General features: G+C 40.6%; 2 protein-coding genes across 2 annotated transcripts in view; one reads left to right on the top strand and one right to left on the bottom strand.

The window, feature by feature from the left end:
- abca4a (ATP-binding cassette, sub-family A (ABC1), member 4a) overlaps positions 1–9,075 on the top strand; it is a gene marked incomplete at its 5' end in the record, with an annotated part of 31,948 nt that extends 22,873 nt beyond the window's left edge. The window contains 23 exons of the mRNA XM_079181722.1: positions 581–750; positions 1,034–1,158; positions 1,301–1,399; positions 1,495–1,684; positions 1,975–2,069; positions 2,291–2,323; positions 2,531–2,636; positions 2,757–2,831; positions 2,990–3,159; positions 3,347–3,524; positions 3,641–3,756; positions 4,058–4,205; positions 4,296–4,419; positions 4,799–4,928; positions 5,091–5,211; positions 5,298–5,360; positions 5,447–5,553; positions 5,675–5,816; positions 6,354–6,488; positions 6,618–6,721; positions 6,805–6,897; positions 7,061–7,310; positions 8,134–9,075. Coding sequence (XP_079037848.1) covers positions 581–750; positions 1,034–1,158; positions 1,301–1,399; positions 1,495–1,684; positions 1,975–2,069; positions 2,291–2,323; positions 2,531–2,636; positions 2,757–2,831; positions 2,990–3,159; positions 3,347–3,524; positions 3,641–3,756; positions 4,058–4,205; positions 4,296–4,419; positions 4,799–4,928; positions 5,091–5,211; positions 5,298–5,360; positions 5,447–5,553; positions 5,675–5,816; positions 6,354–6,488; positions 6,618–6,721; positions 6,805–6,897; positions 7,061–7,310; positions 8,134–8,253 — 2,894 coding nt within the window. The 3' untranslated portion in view covers positions 8,254–9,075. The remainder of the gene's footprint in view (positions 1–580; positions 751–1,033; positions 1,159–1,300; positions 1,400–1,494; positions 1,685–1,974; positions 2,070–2,290; positions 2,324–2,530; positions 2,637–2,756; positions 2,832–2,989; positions 3,160–3,346; positions 3,525–3,640; positions 3,757–4,057; positions 4,206–4,295; positions 4,420–4,798; positions 4,929–5,090; positions 5,212–5,297; positions 5,361–5,446; positions 5,554–5,674; positions 5,817–6,353; positions 6,489–6,617; positions 6,722–6,804; positions 6,898–7,060; positions 7,311–8,133) is intronic.
- A 1,072-nt stretch (positions 9,076–10,147) lies between these two features.
- Positions 10,148–18,534, bottom strand: tecrl2a (trans-2,3-enoyl-CoA reductase-like 2a; the record flags this gene model as incomplete). Its single annotated transcript, XM_079181524.1, has 13 exons — positions 18,469–18,534; positions 16,003–16,053; positions 15,697–15,748; positions 14,963–15,007; positions 13,356–13,459; positions 12,915–13,030; positions 11,568–11,673; positions 11,152–11,224; positions 10,995–11,038; positions 10,846–10,903; positions 10,507–10,595; positions 10,367–10,412; positions 10,148–10,275 (listed from the first exon to the last, which is right to left on the bottom strand). Exons 1-13 carry the CDS (start codon positions 18,490–18,492, stop codon positions 10,148–10,150), a joined length of 936 nt encoding a protein of 311 aa, XP_079037650.1. The 5' UTR covers positions 18,493–18,534.
- Positions 18,535–21,016: the final 2,482 nt, after the last annotated feature.

Raw genomic sequence — 21,016 nt, forward strand, 5'->3', positions numbered from 1 at the left:
GTATTTAACAAACGCAATATAACAAAATGAGTAAGAGCTGCTAGCAGGCAGTTTTTTACTTTTCGATAGAGTAAGGCTAGCTGTTTTCTCCTGTTTCCAGTCTTTGTGCTAAGCTAAGATAACCGACTGCTGGCACTAGCTTCATATCTATTGTACAAACACAATGTGCAATCAATCTTTTCATCGAGCCCACCGCAAGAAAATGACTGAGCGTATTTCCCAAAAATGTCAAACTATTGCTTTAAACGTTCTTTAATTCATTCCTGAAAACACGTTTTGGTAAATGTGTTTTTCCTGACAACAGTGTAATGCAGAGAACTTATGCTTGCTGATGTAGGCTATTCATCATGTACTGTATATATATTTTGTTCCGGAGCTTTCACTGGCACACTAGTATCATGTTAAATGATGAACCACATCCCCGAGGCTAGTAGAACACTGCTGGTAAATGCTTTTTGATCACTGTTCACAGAAGTCGTGCTTGGCTTGCTGGCTGGCCTCTTTAATCTACATAGCATGTACACTCCCTGTGCAAGTAAGACTGTGCAACTTGACTTAGTGCTCTGTATTCCAGAGACAGATGGGGCTTTGCACACCGATGGCCAGGGCCTGTGTGATGTCCCAGAAGGTACTGCAGGCAGGGGATCCCATCAGGTCAGAGGGCTGTGTCTCACCATCAAACAGTTCTTTGCTCTGCTGATCAAGAGGTTGCATCACGCAACACGCTCCTACAAAGACTTCTTTGCCCAGGTAACCTTGCTATAATTTATCAAACCATGGTCTAATGCAGCACTGTAAGTATTCTTGATAGCATTTCATGTTATAAGAGTTGCTATATGGGATGTTGTACTTGTGTTTACTGGAATAAGATCTACATTTGAAAACTAGGCTGGTAATGGGGTATAAGCATAGTTACTTGCTGCAATATATTGCTATTCAGTTTGAGTTGAATAACTACCAGGGCCTTGATCCTAATCAGAGTTGCATATGTTGTCTGTTTTTTAAATGGCAGTTATGTATCTGTTGTTGGTAGATTGTGCTCCCAGCCAGTTTTGTTTTCCTGGCACTGACCCTCACGCTGATCGTTCCACCTTTCGGAGAGTATCAAAGTCTGACTCTCAGTCCCTGGATGTATGGGAGACAGTATACCTTCTTCAGGTGGGAATAATGGACATGAAGTCACCTAGCACTATTTAGCTGTTATGAGGAGACTTGCCAATTTATTGAGATCAGTACAATACTTTCTATTGAATTGGACAAAAATGTTTCCAGATACACGTTCTGATTTTGTCCGTTGCAGTAATGAGCGTCCTACGGATGCTCAGATGAGATACTTTGGTGAGGTGCTGTTGAACAAGCCTGGCTTTGGGACTCGTTGCATGGCGGAGGAACCACTGGAGTGAGTATCCTTCACAAATTTAGATCATTTCTTTACCCAGACTATGCTCTTTGCTGTCTTGTTTAACTACATCAGTCATTTTCTCCCACTGGTAGAGATTTCCCATGTAACAACATCACCACAGAGTGGGAGATGCCCCTGGTAAACCCCGCCCTGATAGACATGCTGGCCAGCCCAAAATGGAACTTCCTCCGACCATCTCCAAACTGTCAGTGCAGCACACCCAGGAAACTCACCATGCTCCCCGTGTGTCCTGCAGGAGCTGGAGGCCTGCCACCTCCACAGGTTGTTGGGTCACTAATATTGAAAATGGCCACAATAAACTTATATATATATATATATATACACACACACACACACACACACACACACACACACACACACACACACACACACACACACACACACACACACACACACACACACACAGACACACACTATCAACCCTTGCAGTGCACTATTACTTTCTGTATTGTGCATTGAACCTCTGTATCAGAAATCATACATTTGGAGGTCCACCATTGCTGACGAGTTTCTCATATTTAATATACACTGTGCGTTTTTTGGTGTTTTAGAGGATCCAGTCAACAGGAGATGTTCTCATGGACCTAACAGGCAGAAACATCTCTGACTACCTGGTGAAGACCTACCCCAGCCTCATCAGAACCAGGTATGAGATTCTGCGCACCGATTCAAAAGGAAGAACTTACTCTCTTGTCCAAAAAGTAAAAGCTGAATGCAAACTGAGTTACTTTATCAAAAATCACAGATTTACTAAACATTCTCTCCTCTATATTATCCAAGATGTGTACATGTAACAACAAAGTACAGTATTGTTGATGTAAAAGTACAAAAGTATTTTTGTAAAGTGGAAATGTTTATCTCTTTCAGCTTGAAGAGCAAATATTGGGTGAACGAACAAAGGTAATTTCACGTTTTTATCTAGCTTTATTGTCGGATTACAGTTAGGTCCAAATCGGGCTATCTTATAATCATTTAGAAATATATATTACATGGACGGATGTGTTATGTGTGGCGGTGCAGTGCTCCCTCCAGTGGTTGTTATGGTCTGGTACAGCTTTGGGCTTGAGTAGCTGTAGATGTCAGCAGGGTTTTCTCTGTGATGTCCAGGTATGGAGGCATATCAGTGGGAGGACAGCTTCCTGTTTTAGAGCTGCAGCCAAAGACCATCCAGGATCTAGCAGCTCAGCTGGGACGACTGCTCAATGTCACTGGGGTATGGCTTCAAAATGCAAAATGATGTGTATATGCTTCTGTCTTTGTGCACTTTTATCCTGGTCTCCTGGCTTTTCTGTGATTTTGTTTTTGGAATTGGGTCTTCAATTGTTGGTTGCAGGGCAATTGCTCCAAACAAACGCTGAAGGACATCGGGACATTCCTCCGGTACATGGAGACTCAAGACGGTGTCAAGGTCAGTCCAATAAAGCCTCACCATCAGGATGAAACCTTCATCACTGTGGTCCATCTGCCTCATTGACTGTTCACAATTCTCTCAAAAGTAAATGCTATAGTTTAATAGATGACATGTCTGCGTTATTACCATTATACATTTATTTAATCTTTCAACAGGTTTGGTATAATAACAAGGGCTGGCATGCCATGGTTTCCTTCATGAACGTGGCCAACAACGCCATCCTCCGTACAAACCTGCCCAAAGGAGCTAACCTGGATGAATATGGAATCACTGCCATCAACCACCCTCTCAACCTCACCAAGAAGCAGCTCTCTGAGATCACTGTGTGAGTGACCAATGGCTGGACATGTCATCCAATTACATTTCAAAGTCTGAAACTTTTCCAGGAGATTGCAAGTAAAAGTAAGGAGTTTCTATAGTGTCACAGAGGTGTGACACCTAGATTAGTTCCTAGTGATCCAGTCAGGTTTTTTTTTGTTTTTTATTTTTGTTTTCCTCTGTCCTTTCCCCAGCCTGACCACCTCAGTGGATGCAGTGGTGGCCATCTGTGTCATCTTTGCCATGTCCTTCGTTCCAGCCAGCTTTGTCCTCTATTTGATTCAGGAGAGGGTCACCCAGGCCAAACACCTGCAGTTTGTCAGTGGCGTCAGTCCGTTGGTTTACTGGATGGCCAACTTTCTCTGGGACATGGTACAGTGACCCTATGACATGAAACAATGTTTATAAGAACAACCAAGGTAAAGACGCCCACATGTCAAAAGGCTTTCTGCTCTTCATGAACATTGTTTTTATTGTTGTTTCTCCAGTTGAATTACACCATCAGTGCAGCGATGGTGGTGGAAATATTCATCTTTTTTGATAAGAAGTGCTACACCTCCCCAACCAACCTCCAACCACTTATTTCCCTGCTCATGCTTTATGGGTAGGTATTTGTCTTTCTAAAGCTCTAACTGTATTTGTTCAGTCTTTTTCCAACAACAAAGGATGTACAATGGGGCCAGACTATAAAGCTGAATTAAAATATCTTGTGCCAATATGCAATATTTTCACATTCTTGTCATGTAGAAAAGCAACATAATTTTTTACAGTAATGCTCAAAGCTGGTTTGCAAAAAGCAAGTGTGTCTAGCATAACATTGAGTAATGAATCACTGGTGTCTGGTTTTAGATCATGACATTCTTTGTGCTTAAACTGATGCTCTTTTTGATCTTTTTCTCTTTTAGATGGTCTGTGACACCCATGATGTACCCCATGTCCTTCATATTCAGTGTCCCCAGCACAGCCTACGTCTCTTTGTCATGTATCAACCTCTTCATTGGCATCAACAGCAGTGCCATCACCTTCATCTTGGACCTTTTTGAGAGCACCACAGTAAGACCACAGGGCGTGTGTCTCTGTAAATCCCGTCTCCCATGCCTCTTCCATGTCACCACATCATCCTAATTTGGATTTCTCGTTCAGGCTCTGTACAAGTTGAACCAGCTGTTAAAGGCTGTGCTGCTCATCTTCCCCCATTACTGCCTGGGCCGAGGTCTCATAGACATGGCCATGAACCAGGCTGTTACTGATATCTACGCTCGTTTCGGTAAGTACACACAGCTACTTTTACACCTCACAGACCAGCCTCCAGCTGGCCGCCACCATCTCAACACTCTGAATGAATGTTGGGTCACTGGCTGCATCACACATCTGATTGCTTACATGTGCCATCAAGGCCCAAGCCAACTGCAGAGTGGTAACACACTCCACTTTTGAACCAAACGCTCTGCAACACATTATGCAACAGTGAAGAATAATTCTCGGAAGTTCAAAGGACTAGATGTGAATTAATACAATACAATTACAATCACCAATTTGACTGAAAGATGTATTCAAGATAAACTATTCTAAGATTGTATTGTAACTTCATTATGTAAATGAAAGTGTGAAAGCGTGATTGAAAGGTATGTTATGTGTTTCATCAGGTGAGGACTACAGTCCAGACCCCTATAACTGGGACTTTATTGGGAAGAACCTATTTTGCATGGCTGTTGAGGGATTTGTCTATTTCATACTAAACATTTTGTTCCAGTATCGCTTCTTCATGGATCACTGGTAAGTGTAGTAGTGCTTGGATTAAGAAACTAAATTTATTTGCTCTTTAAAAATGTCCATGTGTGAAATAAAATTCCAAGATAACACATTCTAATTGTGATGTGACTGCTGCATAGAATGACTAGAAGTTGATTCACTGAACTTTCATTTTTCTATTGGCAGGATATCAGATCGCCCAAAGCCTCCTATTTTGGATGAAGATGTAGATGTGGCAGAGGAAAGAGAGCGACTCTATAGGAGTGAAAAAACAAATGACATTTTACGCATACGAGACCTATCCAAGGTGAGACATTTGTCTTTGGACAAAATGCTAAAATTGATGATCAAAAAAAAGATTTCACACTAAAGAATATACTTGTATTTTTCTAGACATACACGGGAACAATCATCCCTGCAGTGGACCAAATGTGTATTGCAGTATCACCTGGAGAGGTTTGTGTGGTTAAACCGATGCAATTTACTCCACAGAGGAAGCGTTCTGGTCTCTTCATTGTTCATCTATCATGTTTTCTCTGCAGTGCTTTGGTCTACTGGGGGTGAACGGAGCAGGGAAGACCACAACATTTAAAATGTTGACTGGAGACATTGCTGTCACCTCAGGAGCAGCATCAGTTGCTGGTCACAGGTTAGTAATATATTATTTTTACATATAGGAACTAACAAATAAACGTAACGTGATAGACATTTTGACACTTGTAAGCAGCATTCTCTTTGTTTACTGCAAGTGTTTTCCCCTAAATCTTCAGCATTTTATCCAACATCCTGGACGTCCACCAGAACATGGGGTACTGCCCACAGTTTGATGCCATAGATGAGCTGCTGACAGGTAGAGAACATCTGCACCTCTACGCCCGCCTCCGTGGAGTTCCTGAGTCAGAGATCAGCCGGGTGAGATGCAGCTTTTGCCAGGAAATAACGGTTGTATAGAGCACTTTGAAATGATCAACGTGATGACTGTATCTTACATAGTATATATAATGTTTGTGTGTAAAATTAACACAGTCCACGAGCCTAACTTGTTAACTAATTGGGCACCCCTTGTGATTATTTCAATAAAAAAAAAAGAAGTACGAATACAACAGGTGATATTTTTATTTAGTAAAGTAGCACATCCTTTCACTGTAAGCATAAAGAAAAAATGAGCCGGTCTGATAAAGAGAAGAGCGTAGGGGGGCATTAAAGCAGCAATATAATTTCAATAATGCCAACATTCAGACAGAGAAGAGATACGAGCAATCAGCCATTATGATCAGCCAGTCATAATGTGATACGGTCGTTCAAAGAACGCAACACGCCCCGGTAGAAACCCTGTGTATTTGGAAACTACATAGTGTGCATATAGTGTCGTCGAAATCCATAAATCGGACACATTTGGTTTGACTTAATTATAACAGGAGGCACTTACAGTATCCTCCTCATGCTCAGGTTGCAGAGTGGGCCATCCGGAAGCTGGGTCTGTCAGAGTACGTAGGCCAAAGTGCTGGAACCTACAGTGGAGGCAACAAGAGGAAACTCTCCACAGCCATCGCCATGATAGGCTGCCCTGCACTGGTGCTGCTGGTGAGGCGCACACTTATGACTAGTGCTTGGTTTGGATTAGAGGTTTAGGATGGGGAACGGGGATAGGTGATAGACGGATGTTTCTGTGTGTAAGTTAATGTATTTGTTGTTGCTATTACTGTGTATTAGGATGAGCCCACAACAGGTATGGACCCTCTGTCCAGACGCTTTCTGTGGAACTCCATCATGAGCGTTATCCAGGATAGGCGAGCTGTGGTTCTCACCTCACACAGGTAAACTCTCTGGTGTGGGTGTTTGACTGTGATGTGTGTGCATGTATATTCATGAGCTCTAATTTCGCCATCTGTCTTTGCAGTATGGAGGAATGTGAGGCGCTGTGTACCCGCTTAGCAATTATGGTTAATGGATCCTTTAAGTGTTTGGGAACCATTCAGCACCTTAAGTACAAGTAAGTGATTTCACTTCATCCCATATCGAGTATCAAATTCCTAAATATAGTTACATTTCTGTAACATTCATGTGACAATTAAACACAAATCCAATCATATTAGCATTCTATGAAATTTCAGATTTTTGATTTATTCTTTTGTCCCACATCAACGTTAACGTAGGTTTGGTGACGGCTACGTGGTGACCATGAAGATCAGGGCCGCTAAGCCCGGGTGTGCTCCAGATCTGAACCCTGCCGAAGCCTTCATGGAGAGCACCTTCCCCGGCTGCATCCAGAGAGAGAAACACTACAACACTCTACAGTACAAGATCTCCTCCTCGTCCCTCGGGAAGATCTTTCAAATGGTCCTGGCTAACAAAGACAAGCTCAAGATAGAGGACTACTCGGTGTCACAGACCACTCTTGACCAGGTAAATAGATAGAGGAAAACATGACGAATTATGAAATGGGAGTTTAACAGGGGTTTACATTTATTCCTTTCACGCTTCTTTTAGGACGATCAGATGGCTCAGTTTAAAACCAGTGAAATTGTGAATAATTCACTATTTCTTTACTTTTAGTCGGGCTAACCTGGCTCTACGCTTTTAGCTGAAACACAGCTAAGCCTCACAGAGCCACTTGCATTATATTTCATTTCATTTGTTTTTTGATTAGCTCTTTTACTTGATAGATATTAAACATTTCTCATTATACGTCATCTTCCAACTTAGTTCAAACTAATCTTGCTACGTCGGCAACAGGCGTGGCCAGAGGCATTATGTTTTGGGGTTGTCCGTCCGGTCTTCTCTCGTTAACATAATATCTGAGAAACGCCGAAGTGGAACTTCTTCAAATTTGCCACAAACATCCACCTGGACTCAAGGATGAACTGATTACATTTGGTTGGTCAAAGGCCACTGTGAAGCCAAACAACTAAAGTAAACAAAGGCTTTGAATATCTTTGAATATTTCTCACTGAAGCTCCAAAGCCCTCAATATGTTATTGGGTACAGTCCTATAGTTATGTCATAAAACACCAATTTAAAGTACCATAAAACTGTCGTACTATATTTGATGTTATCAAAATGTTAATAATGTTAATGTAAATAATAATTAAAAATCATTAAAAAGTCATAGACAATATATCATAAAAAAGTCATAGTATAGTATTTCATAAAAAATGTCATAATATAGTATATCATACAAATATTATAGTATAGCTTGATCCTAATGTTTCTATGTACTTACTTGTAGGTTTTTGTGAATTTTGCTAAGCAACAGTCAAGAGAGGATGACGCTGTTGTGTTGCATCCAAAAGCTGCTGGAGCACAGCGATACACTGAAGCTGCACCCTTCAAGTCTTTGGAGAAGTGAACTCATCTCAATGAGCCCAATTGGAAGACTTTCTCTGGTTTTCAATTCATTTTAGAAGCCGCTCTGTTGAAAGAAATGCGCCCCTACGCGGTATGTATGTGTGCTTCCAAGGACTGAAAGTTAGTTGGCAAAACTTTCTCCTCAAATGAAAACAAAGTAGAAGATTCTCTACAGTGTCGTCATGATGTCCTGCCTGGTAGAGACAAGCGACTGGTGCATGATCAGTTTGGGGATCCTAAAAACCCAGAGGATGGTTTTCTCCTCTGCATCTGGAGGAGCCTTTGGAATGGGCCGGTCTTTGTTGATCTATTGTGTGGTGTTTGGCCTTGAAAGGCAGTCTGTGAATGAGGACATGACACATCTGATGATTCGACATGTGGCAATACTTTGCTTTTCTAGTAACTGGGGTTAGTGGGCTTTGAATTTGGAAAGCGTGGAGCATTTGTGTGCCTGCTATATGTTTCACGTTCTGCTCACCTCGTAGGCCTTGCAAAGCTTGAGCTTTATGACAAAGGACCATGACTTTTGATCGATGACATCTCATAAAAGTGATATATCGGGTTTTAATGGGAATGTGAAGAAAGCATAGGTCCTGTGTGTTTTTTGCTTCAGTTGCCAAGCAAGATAATCTTTTTTTGCCTTCTGTAGATATAGGTGTAATAAGCACTCAGAGAAGCATAGCCGTAGCACTTTATTGAGGCAGCTTTAGCTGAAGCTTCATAATTCTTACGAAGATGTTCTGCTAGTGCAATACATACAACTAATGATTTTTACAAAGTCCTCCTGCTGCTATGGAATCATTTTGATATTGTGTGATATTTTCTTGCCACCAATGTCTTCTCAGTCTATGCGCTTTATCATATATATATATATATATGTTCAACTTTGATCTGCATTCCACCAACACCTGGTGTCATTGCACAAAAGTGATGTTTCTGAGAGGGGCGTCACGTCAAATAAAGTAAAGCTTTTCCGGAAGATGTGGGGCTTTTTTCTTAAGACATTCTGTTTGATTTGTTTTCCAGGAAAATTGCTTGAGAATACTCACATTCACATTTGTACAAAACTGTTTTTGACAGTTTAATAACACCTGAGATTAGACAGTAAGGGCTGAAGAACAACAGCAATTATCACTAACTATTTGATAAGCCCTCTACACATTAATGACAGAAGTTCTTCTACAGTATAGTTTCCTTTTCTCTGAAGAACACAATCTGAGATGTATGGTGGCTTAATATTTGCATAATTAAATGTCTGCTTTATCAGCTTACCTCCTGAGAGCTTAAAATTGATGTTGCCGCGACATTTTACATTCTAATCTGTTAGACTGCTTGGACAGGCACTTCATTATGACCTAGAGCATGTTTTATTTCTTTCACTTAGCCTGAAAAGTGTATCAGTGCTGTAAGCATTCATAATTGAAAAGAAGTGGCACAACCTGTAGATTAATACGTCAGCTTGCAACGATAACTATTCACTTGTTTGAATAAGGGTTGCTAAAATGCTGAGGTGCCATTTTCAACCTTAAGTTACGTCCTCAAAGAGCCAAATATAAGAACACAATGTGTAACCAACCATAAAATAGTTTATGGCAGCAGTGAAGATATATATCTAATATCATTAACTTTAAATCACAATGCCAAATCAAGCTCCCATGAAGAAACTAAAACCCGTTGTTTCAAATAAACAAATGACGCCAGCTATGTTTAAACACTCCAGTATATTGCTATAATATTATCACTCCCATTTCCACTCCTAGTCCTCAGTTTATAGATATAAAAAACTTGCATAATGCTGGCCTCAGCAGCAGCAAACGTCTTTGTTTTAGTGAAAAACACTGAGTGAGTGAATGCACACGCGGTATATGCAGCACTAGTTCCTGTTGTGATCTCTATCAGAGGATCAGGGGGATAATGGCCATCCGGAGGCTGGGATAGTCCTTGAACTCTCTGCTGTAGGCTCTGTGCTTCCCTTTGGCCCAGATGGTCATCTGAATGAACCCCAGTAATGTGTAAAACGCCACTGGAATACAAACCATTGAAGTATTAAAAACAAACACATGTTGGTGCAGTAAGTGGATTTATATCAACGGAACGTAATGTGCTGTACATACCTGGCAGACACTGGGTCATAATGGAAAAGCCCACCCAAGCTCCAACCTACGGTATGTGTCAAATAAACAGGCAGGCAGAGAGGTAAACACACAAGTATGGTTGACAGCCATGATGAACGACTATAAATGCTTTCTATTACCTCGTACGTGTAATTTGGACAGGATACAAAGACAAATAGCCATGTGAAGGGGTTCTTTGTTGGCTCAGGAAACCGTCTGCCCCTGGATCCTGAGAAATGGTTTTGTGAAAAATGTATGATTGAGTTAATAATACAATTTATATAATAATCCATATCAATGTTTCCATGATGGATCAACCAAAATAGTGTTAGCATGGAGTACTGAGCAAATTATCAAATGGGAAAAAGTGGTTTAAAATGGTTTTAGTAATGTTATCACACAGCATCTAAACTGATGGATTGGACAATGTCTTCATTCCTCCTTTAAGTAGTGTGGAAGTAAACAGAATAAAAACTTACCCTCTCCTCTGAGATTATTAAGAGTCAAGTGAATGGAGAAGTTTCCCAGCTCACACATCTGGATCAGAAATAAGCATTTCACACCTTGCTGTCATACATGCATGTGCACTTAATGTAAGTCGGTCCTGAGTGAATACCGCTATACGTACCACAAATATGACTAATGCATAGTTGACTTGTAGTTCTCCATATGCTGTGAAGAGAGATAGGCTGGTGTTGAAAAGCTGCAGAAAATTGTGTGTGTGTGTGTGTGTGTGTGTGTGTGTGTGTGTGTGTGTGCGCATGTGTGTGCATGGGCTGACTTACATGGAGGCGTGTAAAGAGGGTGGTTGATATAGTAGGCCAACCAAGCTGAGAAACCCCAGTAATAGACACAATTCTGAGAGAGGAAACAAACAGATGTATGAATATATGAAAAATGAAAAATAAATAAATTATATGACGTACAATGAACCTGTCAATTGAACTTAACATGTTCTTGCTTTGATACAATTTCCATTTTGTAATTACCAAGACAAATAATAGAAGACCTATAGTAACTCTCCTTATCAGGACACTGCACGGAGACTGTCGTAAGCAGCATTCTGTGTCAGAGGTTGTCCTGAGGCTAAAATCAGTACCACAACAGCTTGCATGGGACAGGGAAAAGGGGCTACACATTGAGAGAGAGTTGAGCACATTATCAGAGGCTCTTCTTTTCAAGGGTATAGTCATGTCCTCACCCTGACTATCGTCCTGAGAGGCATGGTCCCGTGGGAGAAACGATGCACAAAGATAGTCTCTATCAACCTCTTCATATAGTGGAAGGTGTGACAGGCAAAGGCTAGTCTGAGAGACAGAGAGGTGAGGATGAGGTAGGAAGTACAAGTATGTACATTTCATTCAGGCGCTTACATTCTTGTTGTAATGTGCAACTTCACCACACTGTTTTATGCAGCAGATTTAAAAGTTGAAATGCGTAAAGATTACGTTCAAATGATCCGTGAGTGACAAAGTGGGTCACTGTTGCAACACCACTTTTGTGATTCAGCAAAGAAAGTGCAACCTACATTAAATAATAGAACACACTGGAATAATAGAAACATGCACAGCTCGATTCGAGACTACAATATCCAGAATAATTGTATAAATGACAGAGGAGTTATGATGCAGTATAAAACATGTCAAAACAAACAAACAAAAATGGATGGGAATAGTTAAAACTCCTTTTTTTTGGTAAGGTTTCCTTGAGGTATGCTACTACAATAAAATGACAAAACCCTGAGGCAGAGAGTGCAGATCGATAAGCACATCAACATGAATAGAAGAGATTGTCCAAACCATCCTGTAACGGCAGCATCAAATATAGATTTTTTTTCAAAAGTCATATTATCTCCTGTCAGTGTCGATGGTACACTGACAGGAGATAATGCAGTTAGATTTCAGATGCTGATTTCATTGTACAGAGACCTTTACTCCACAATAGATGTAATTCCATATGTAGTGAAGCATGCAGTTAAAAACACAACATCAAAGACTTAATGATTACTAATTATTAAAGAATAGGTCCACTCATTCCCCCTTTGAGAATCAGATGAGAAGACTAATAGCACTTTTATGTCTGTATGATAAATCTGAAGCTACAGCAAGTAGCCAATTAGCTTAGCTTAGCACAACAACTGGAACCAGGGAGAGACGGATTCCCCGGCTCTGTGCAAAGGAAAACAGAATCTGCCTCTGAGCACCTCTGAAGCTCACTAATCTACATGTTATCTCATTTATTTAATATGCACAAAAAAGTCTTGCGGTTTTATGCTGGTCATATACCAGACTAGTTGATGGCTAGCCAGGCTAGCTCTTTACCCTTTTTTCCAATCTTTCTGCTAAGCTTAAGCTAAGCTAACCGACTATCAATCTTCTCATCTGTCCTGACAAGAAAGTGAACATGCATATTTTCTAAACACATGGAACTAAATGTGGTCATTGTTCGAAAAAATTAAATCCAAGTAGACTTGCCTTCTGTCTGCAGGTTGAAACCCGCAGCCTGTAAAAACCTGCGCTGTAGTTGGAAATTTATTTTTTCCACTTACCTGACAACAGGATGAGGACTGGAGGTAAAGGCATACTTGTATGAGTAAATGCACGGTACTCGAAAATAGAAGAGGAGGTAGGTGAGAAGTGGCCCAATGCACTCTGTAAGAAACACCTGGAAACAGGAGGAGATACAAAGTTAACACTTCGTACTATCTTACTACTGTGGAGCCCATATATATATATAATATATACATATTCTCTCCATGACACTTTCTGGGCTCTATACTCTGTACTTTACTGACATTGTTATACCTTGAGATTGATATACTAGTCTTTTCATTACATACAAGAAATCAGCCAGCTGCTCCCAGAATAAACTACCCCAATATATTAAGTCAGCCGACTCTATGTATATAAACTTGCAGTTCCAGACACTGATCTCTTTGTTCAGCTTTCTCTACTGTTACATCAGTAATATTTGGGTGTACTCTTCCTACCATGGTCCAACCTAACTGTGGACCAAGATCTCTGAAGTACATCGTGGCAGTCGTCCCAACAGGTAGATTCTGCAGGACTTCCTCGTCTCTGAGGGATTTTTCCTCTAAAAAGAAGGAAGAAAAAAACCAAAACACTGGCAAATATTGTATGTACAAATTCAACTTTAACAGAAATTGTACTATAAATTGTTCTGCTATCTGGTGGAAATCATTGTCTTTAGACTATCCAGCTTTGTAGAATTAAGAAATCACCATATTGACAGAATTCCCAACAGCAGTCATACTGAATTTCATTATGAATATGCACATTTAAGCAGTCGAGTGCAAAGCATAGTGGCTTAAAGAGTGTTTCTAATGAATGTGTGATCATTTTTCAGCACACGTTCTTTCTACCTGCAGCTCACAGGGGCACGGCCACAGATAATATATTGTGCTAATTGGATGACATTTTTAGAATATCGTCGGGGGGGAACTGGCCCAGATGGCTTTTAACCAAAGTCTGTGCTTTTTATTGGCAAGATAACCCTCATAGTCCATTCAAAGCCCTGCAACATTACCTTCCTCATGTTAGGTCTCTCTTTATGTACTTAATGTGCTGCATTTGCCTTTACTGTTTTAATTAGGCTAAAATTAATGAAAACATTATTAACATCAAGCAGTCTACCTTCTATAGTGAACATAAAGGAAGAACAGGCAGTGTTTCCACAGTAATGGTGGCTATGTAATGATTTATTCTTTAAGGTCATTGCAAATGTTATTGAACATTCTGGGTGATTTCATTTCAAAATCTCCCCTTCAATTCATCACATCTAGTTGTTTTTTTCAAGATGTCATCAACATTAGGCTTGTGGAGTCATTAGGCCTGAGATTACATAGGATGCATTTTCCGGTTATTTCAGCAGCTTTGCTGGATCTCTTCTGAACTGCACTGCACTGGTGTTACGAAGCTGAACATGCCTCATGCCACAAATTGCATCAGCATCACATGACAAAACAGAAGTGCTTCGTGCGATGGGACATATACATTTCTCAAAGAAATGCCGTTTAATTTCTGCACACCTTTTTCATAGTCTACTCTTTATAAACAACAAAAGCACAACTGTCCCTCGTCCATTTGTATTCTAAACAACTTAATGCCTGTGCTTACTTCAGATCTGCTGTTGAATGATTATTACAGCTGCATAGAAACAAGTTCCGTGTTACACAAGAGACTATAAACAAGATCTTGGAATCATGATGCTAAATCACATTATGGGACTACAACAGCCTCATATTCCCACACAATAGATTGTCCTATCCTGGTGTAATAAGTAAAAGCCTACAAACAAAACATAAACTGTACTCTAAATAGTAGCAAGAACACCTCCCCTTTTATTTTGTACAAAGCATCAAACACTGGATGGTAAATACACGAATGCTGTCTGCATTTTACTGATACCACCATGAAGTATGTGTGGCTGATGAAGTCCAAATTGTTCAGTATTAAACATAAATAGCTACCACCCACTGCAATTTGGAGCCTAGTTGCCAAGTGGTGCAGCTTCAATGTTGTTTATGCGACACTGATACAAACAAATATAGTAAATTATCACAATATGGCTACTTACTGGCATCAAGCATCAGGGCCTGTCTTGCTGGATACCAGTGAGGATCTGAGCAGCAAACGAACGCATACACACACACACACACACACACACACACACACACACACACACACACACACACACACACACACACACACACACACACACACACACACACACACACACACACACACACACAGATATACAGGGTTGGGTAGAGCTGGCATTGCACACACAGATTTTGGCCTCAAGTCCAATAATAATTGATCACGACGGAATAACGCTGAGCTCTGCTGCTCTGATGGCCTCAGGCTTGACAAACATTTGGTGACTTTTCTAACCAGACACACACACACTGGTGACAGAACCACTGCAGGCTTCAGAGGAAGAAGTTTTTAAGAAATAGTTTTTAAGAAGGCCTCTCTCTCTCTCTCTCTCGGGTGGTGTGATAGGATATATTGTACGATGATTCACTCAATAGCCTGGCAAGTTTGTCAATTTTATCTAAGAACCATATTGAAGTTGTAGTTTAGAGTAAATGTGCAATAAAAAAACAAACAAACAATACAGTAATATATCAATTCAAATCGATATCTCGGATAATGAGCTAACTTTTCAAATCCGGCAAGTTTTATACAAATGCACTTTACAAGATATTTTTATTGTCACTATTAGGGATCAAGATAAAACATAAGGCCAGCAAAAAAAACAAAAAAAACACTGAACAATATGTTATAGAACTACACATGAACACTCACATGATTTGTGGAAGAGGCTCTTGATGTCTCCTATTGTTGAATGGGGATCCACCTAAATGGGATACCAAATATTAAACCCTTGTTCCAACCCAAATAGTTTTATTTCAAATTCTAGTGGAGATCACAAGGTTTGTCAGGCTGAAATGTGCAGAAATGTATCTCAAATGATGCCAGAAAACATCAATCTGCGGATGGAATATTTCACTCAGTGAGATTTGCAAGCTGATACAGAATATATAGTGTTGTAAATAATTTCTAGAGAAAACCGAAGGGTAAAAGTGTAGTCGTGACAATATGTCTGCATACCTTATCTAAAAAACAAAGCTGCTCTTTGGTCTTGGCATCCAGGACCCTCACCTGAAGAAAAACACAAGATGCACTGCCTTCAGAAAGCACAACAGGTAGATTTCACAGAAACATTTGAGAGAATATCATTCACTGAAAATTCTGAATATGCTAAACTGGATGATGATCTGTATACTCTACATGCCACCTCAGCAACAAACGCTTGACCTTGCTCTCAGAATAAGTTGTAAAGAGTGGGCCTATCCATTACCGGAAGGCTGGAAATATATGTATATATATGTATGTAAAGAAGTTGATTATATATGTATCTCTATCACACAATATATACACCTTTGCTGATTTATACAATCACTTTTTCCTCATAAGCATCCAACACTTTATCTTCTCTTATAAAGCCTCCATATTTTCAAACACAAATATTTAATATAGAATCTGTTCATTTTGTCGCTTAAGAACATGCACGGCTTGAACTACATGTTAACTACATATTGACTGTTCTTTAGATTGCTACTTTTGCAAGAGCGAGCGATAGGGGTTATAGGAAACGTGGTCTCAATTTTAAAAACTCTAAATCAAATCACAGCCCCTATGAATATAATATGGACAATTGAAAAAAGAATTGGTCCCTGCATGAAATACTTGTTTCTAAAAGCGATACGATTCCTCGCTATTCTCAAATCAACCAAATAAATATGAGTGAAATATGATACGGCTAAGCACAGCTGACACTGTTCTCAGTGGCCCTACTGCCAAGTGTGTCCAGTTTCCCTGACCAAGTACAGTAATCTCAATATGAGTGATGAGGCCGTTTGAGTCTGGAAGGAAAAAAGGATTTGTGTTGTCCGGCTGCTCTCTTGCACACATCTTTTTCATCTTAATTAGACCGTGTCAGTGGTGATGTACAGCATATGCATGGAGGATGGTGGGTGGCGGCCCACAATTTGCCCTGAAAGCACTCCATACTGTGCTGCTCAGCAGAGCTGTCCTAGCTAAATTGGTTCCCTTACTGGACAGTATAATAACCCGCTAATGGATACCTAAAGATTTGCTGAGTGCACAGTTGAGAAAGAAAGAATGAGAATGGGAGAGAAAGAGCTCTATACCATCTGCTGTTTGCATTGCAAAAAACACAAATTTGGGTAAGTCATTTCATCTTGTGCCAGGAGTTGTTTTACAATATTCTACTCATGAATTATTTCTTGATTCTTGAAAAATACCCTGCAATGCGCCTATAGATTTATAATATGAGTATGACATCTTGTCACTCTTTGCGGTGTGTGTTCATGCTTTGCAGGATCTGAGCACGGCATGCTGACGTCTCGGTAAAGGGCATCCTGGGAGACGGGTTTGTTTTGCTCTCCATCCGCTAACCTTCCCAACTGCATTCTAGAGGCACATGTTGATGCATCTGCGTGTTCCCAGAGAGCATCGAGGGTGTCATTAGGGCTGGTGTGCTGTAAAACGGTGTGCACTCGTTTGTGCTGTGCCCTTGCAAATGTGATTATCAGACTCCGCTGTCCTCCCTTGGGGAACACAGGGCACTGCTGACAGCATCACAGGTCACACAGAACATGTGTACGTGCTTGTGAGGGTTTTGTGAAGGTGAGGGGGATTACAAAAAATGTTCAAATGCTAAAATCTTGAAAAGTTCTTTGCCTGTCCACACACGTTTCCATTCATTGGAGAGTTCGATGAGAAGATCAGACATGAATGGTATTCATTCTCTCATTGAAACTTATGAGATCAGACTTTGGAAAAATACTGTAAATCTATATCTTAATCTAAATATTTGCTAATTTGGCATGCAGCCTTTATGTGACAGTTACTGAGAGCATGGCACACATCCCAGAGCATGTTGTAAATTAACTTGAATTCAAAGGCCTGCTGCACAGAGTGTCTTGTCTACTTCTCCATTACTAGGCTGCTCATAAGGCCTTGTGAGACGAGACTAAAAGACAATAGATATATCACGAAAAGGGGCCCAACTCAGTTTTGTTTACTCTGACACAGAAATGTATCCTGAGGCTGCTGAGCAGAGGGATTGCTCTAATATCATTATAAGTCACGATGTTAGCTCTTCACTGTAAGTATCCCTCCATGTGTTGTCCTCAGTGTCCGATCAGATGAGAGTCAACGTGTGGTGGTTTGTCAGCTGGACATGCATTCATTAACAACAACAAAAATGATGCTCAGCAAGCAGATGTCTGAGTTTACCTGACAGAACAGTGTTTGCAAAAAAGAAACCCCCACCTCAATTATAAATGCAACCTTATTAATGATTTCCCAAATTCTGCTTGATCTCCCTAACAAATATTGCTCAAAGTGACTGTCATACTCGAGTGAGGCCTTGCGAAGCAAAGTAAGCTCAAACTTAAAATCATCTACCGGAAAGTGTCAATTAAAAGTTTCAGTTCATTTAAATGCATTCTGCGGCACGAAGCTTTACACCTATACATTTAGACTTACCTCAAAAAAGGTGGTCCGGCTCATGGCGGTGGATTATTATTATGTCCTCTGTGTACAGGGTGAAAAATGACCTTAAACATCAGAACGCAATCACAACACGCACACACAGAAACTCATTCCTCACACACATACAGAAGTAGTTCCTCTCCTATCGAGGACAATCCCTGGACTGACCCCTTATTCTTCCCAGCCTCCTTTCCTCAATCTCTCCCTCTGTCTCTCTCTGTCTCTCTCTCTCTCTCTCTCTCTCTCTCTCTCTCTCTCTCTCTCTCTCTCTCTCTCTCTCTCTCTCTCTCTCTCTCTCTCTCTCTCTCTCTCTCTCTCTCTCTCTCTCTCTCTCTCTCTCTCTCTCTCTCTCTCTCTCTCTCTCTCTCTCTCTCTCTCTCGATAGTGCAGGGACACAGAATCACTAGAGGCACTCCAGAAACCCTGCACATGCTCTCCCCCCCTGCTTTTCTTTCCTGCTGCTTCCTGCTACTTTCTCCTATCTCTCTCTCTCTTTTTTTTTCTGTTTGTATCTTTGGAGAAAAGTACTTGGCAGAGTCCAACTCAGCTCAAGTAAGCAGATACTTACCTGAAATTGAGGCAGCTGACGAGTGGAAGAACAGTAGATGATAGATGGCTCAAAAGTTTAAAATCTCTTTCGGAACTAGGAACTTTTTCGGAACACTACCCCAATAAGAAAGTGCACTAACACAAGTGTAGCAAATATATTCCTTGTTTAAAGCCACTTGTGAAAAATGCAACAAAAAAAACCCATTTAATATATTTGTAAATTGCATTAATGTAATCCTGGACCGTGAACCACCTTCGTCCTCAGCCGCAGTGCTTAGTTGTGTCAGCAGAAGATGAGCCCACCAGGGCTGGACTGAGCACCGAAATACCCCACACAAGAGAGGTGGAACTACCGGGGGTCAAACTGTACTCCGCATATCTAAAAGGGAAATGTATACTTTGCATAAGCACGCTTGAAGTTAAAGTTGCAGTATGCAGTTTATGAAAGACGGTGAACTGCGCTGGAAACAACAAGGACATCAATTCTCTTATATTAACAGGATGAAGTCTGTGGCTGATGAGAAGGCGCTCAGGGAATTTAATGATAAGCTGACCATTAGCGTTTAATAATCCTGTCATGGGAGTCACCTACAACTCTATAATTTACTCTCTATGGGAATCATGAATACTGCAAATGTGATGGAATTTTGCGTACTAGCATTTGCGATCCATTGTTGTGGAACATGAACCCGATAACATTCTTCTTTGTTCTTTAGTGCTCAGTTGTTCCTTTAATGTAGTTTTGAGAAGCAGGTGTTTCTAACACACCTGGACGTTGTATTTGGACGCTCTAGTTCATGTTTTCTTCTGTCTTTGTAAAATTTAAGAGACGGGAGAAAGCCTGCTGGTGTTTTGTACCTCAGGGTGGATCACACATCCCATCATTTCTCATTCCAGCGATGACCCTCTGTGTTTGTTTTTTTTTCTACTGTTTTCTCATGTGTGTAGCGTTTCACCTTGAAAGCGAGCATTTATTAATAGATTGTGTGCGTTTAACAGGAGCTTATTATACTTGCTGTTTGATGCAAAGTGTTCCATACATTTTTTGTTTGGACTGAATAAAAGAAGAGGTGGGATTCGTAGCCTACAATTGCACTTGGGATAGATACATAACTGATGGTTCTTCAATGTGAGAGACTACAGTACATTTTCAGTCGCCTCTATCTCCATTTCAGTGCATTTAACTGAAGAAAGATACAAGCTTTATCAGCTTAATGCACATTTTTGACTTTACTTTGAGGCCACCCAAAACAGTGAGGTGTGGCAACAAGATGATTGTTACAGTGAAACAACTTTAAGTGTCTGTTCTAAACACAGTGTGTGTGTATACACAGGTACAACCAGGCTGAACCTGTATTGACGGAGTGTTTACGGTCTAATGACTTTATATTAGATGTATTTAGAGCTAAGATATGAGTAGACACCAACAAATGACTGAATTATGAAGGATTGAAGCTGTTTTGTCTCAGAGACAAAGTTTATTTTCAGCTGTCATACACAGCCTTGATGAGAAACGTCTTCAAGTTGCATTTCATGTTTTTATTACCTGCGTGGTGAGGTTTTCTTTTAGCCTATATTTTGCCCTCGAGTCTTTCACCTGTGCTTGCTCAGCTGTATTTTTCTCCACTTGTCCCCATCAAAAGTGGATTCATACCAAGAAAATCAAGTTGAGCATGTATTCAGTCCGTCGTCGTGCTGCCTGAGGGGATTCAATTTGTGGGGAAAAGGGTAGAGAACGGAGCTGGACGGCAGTCTGAAGGCCACAGGGAAATGTAAACCAGGCAGGATACGATGAAAAATGAGTCAGAGAGACTGACAGCAAGGAGACATGTGTTGCTGCATGTAAACGTTGTCAGGATAGAGGAGGAAGATTCCTTGGATACATCTCTGTGACATATGTACGTGAGAGAAAGGAAGGCAAAACATGCAGACATTTTAATCTCCTTGTGCAGCCTCAACTAAAAATACCTCAATGACAGGCAGTCATTGTCAG

This window comes from Pholis gunnellus, assembly GCF_910591455.1.
Source record: "Pholis gunnellus genome assembly, chromosome: 20".
Taxonomy (NCBI): Eukaryota; Metazoa; Chordata; class Actinopteri; order Perciformes; family Pholidae; genus Pholis; species Pholis gunnellus.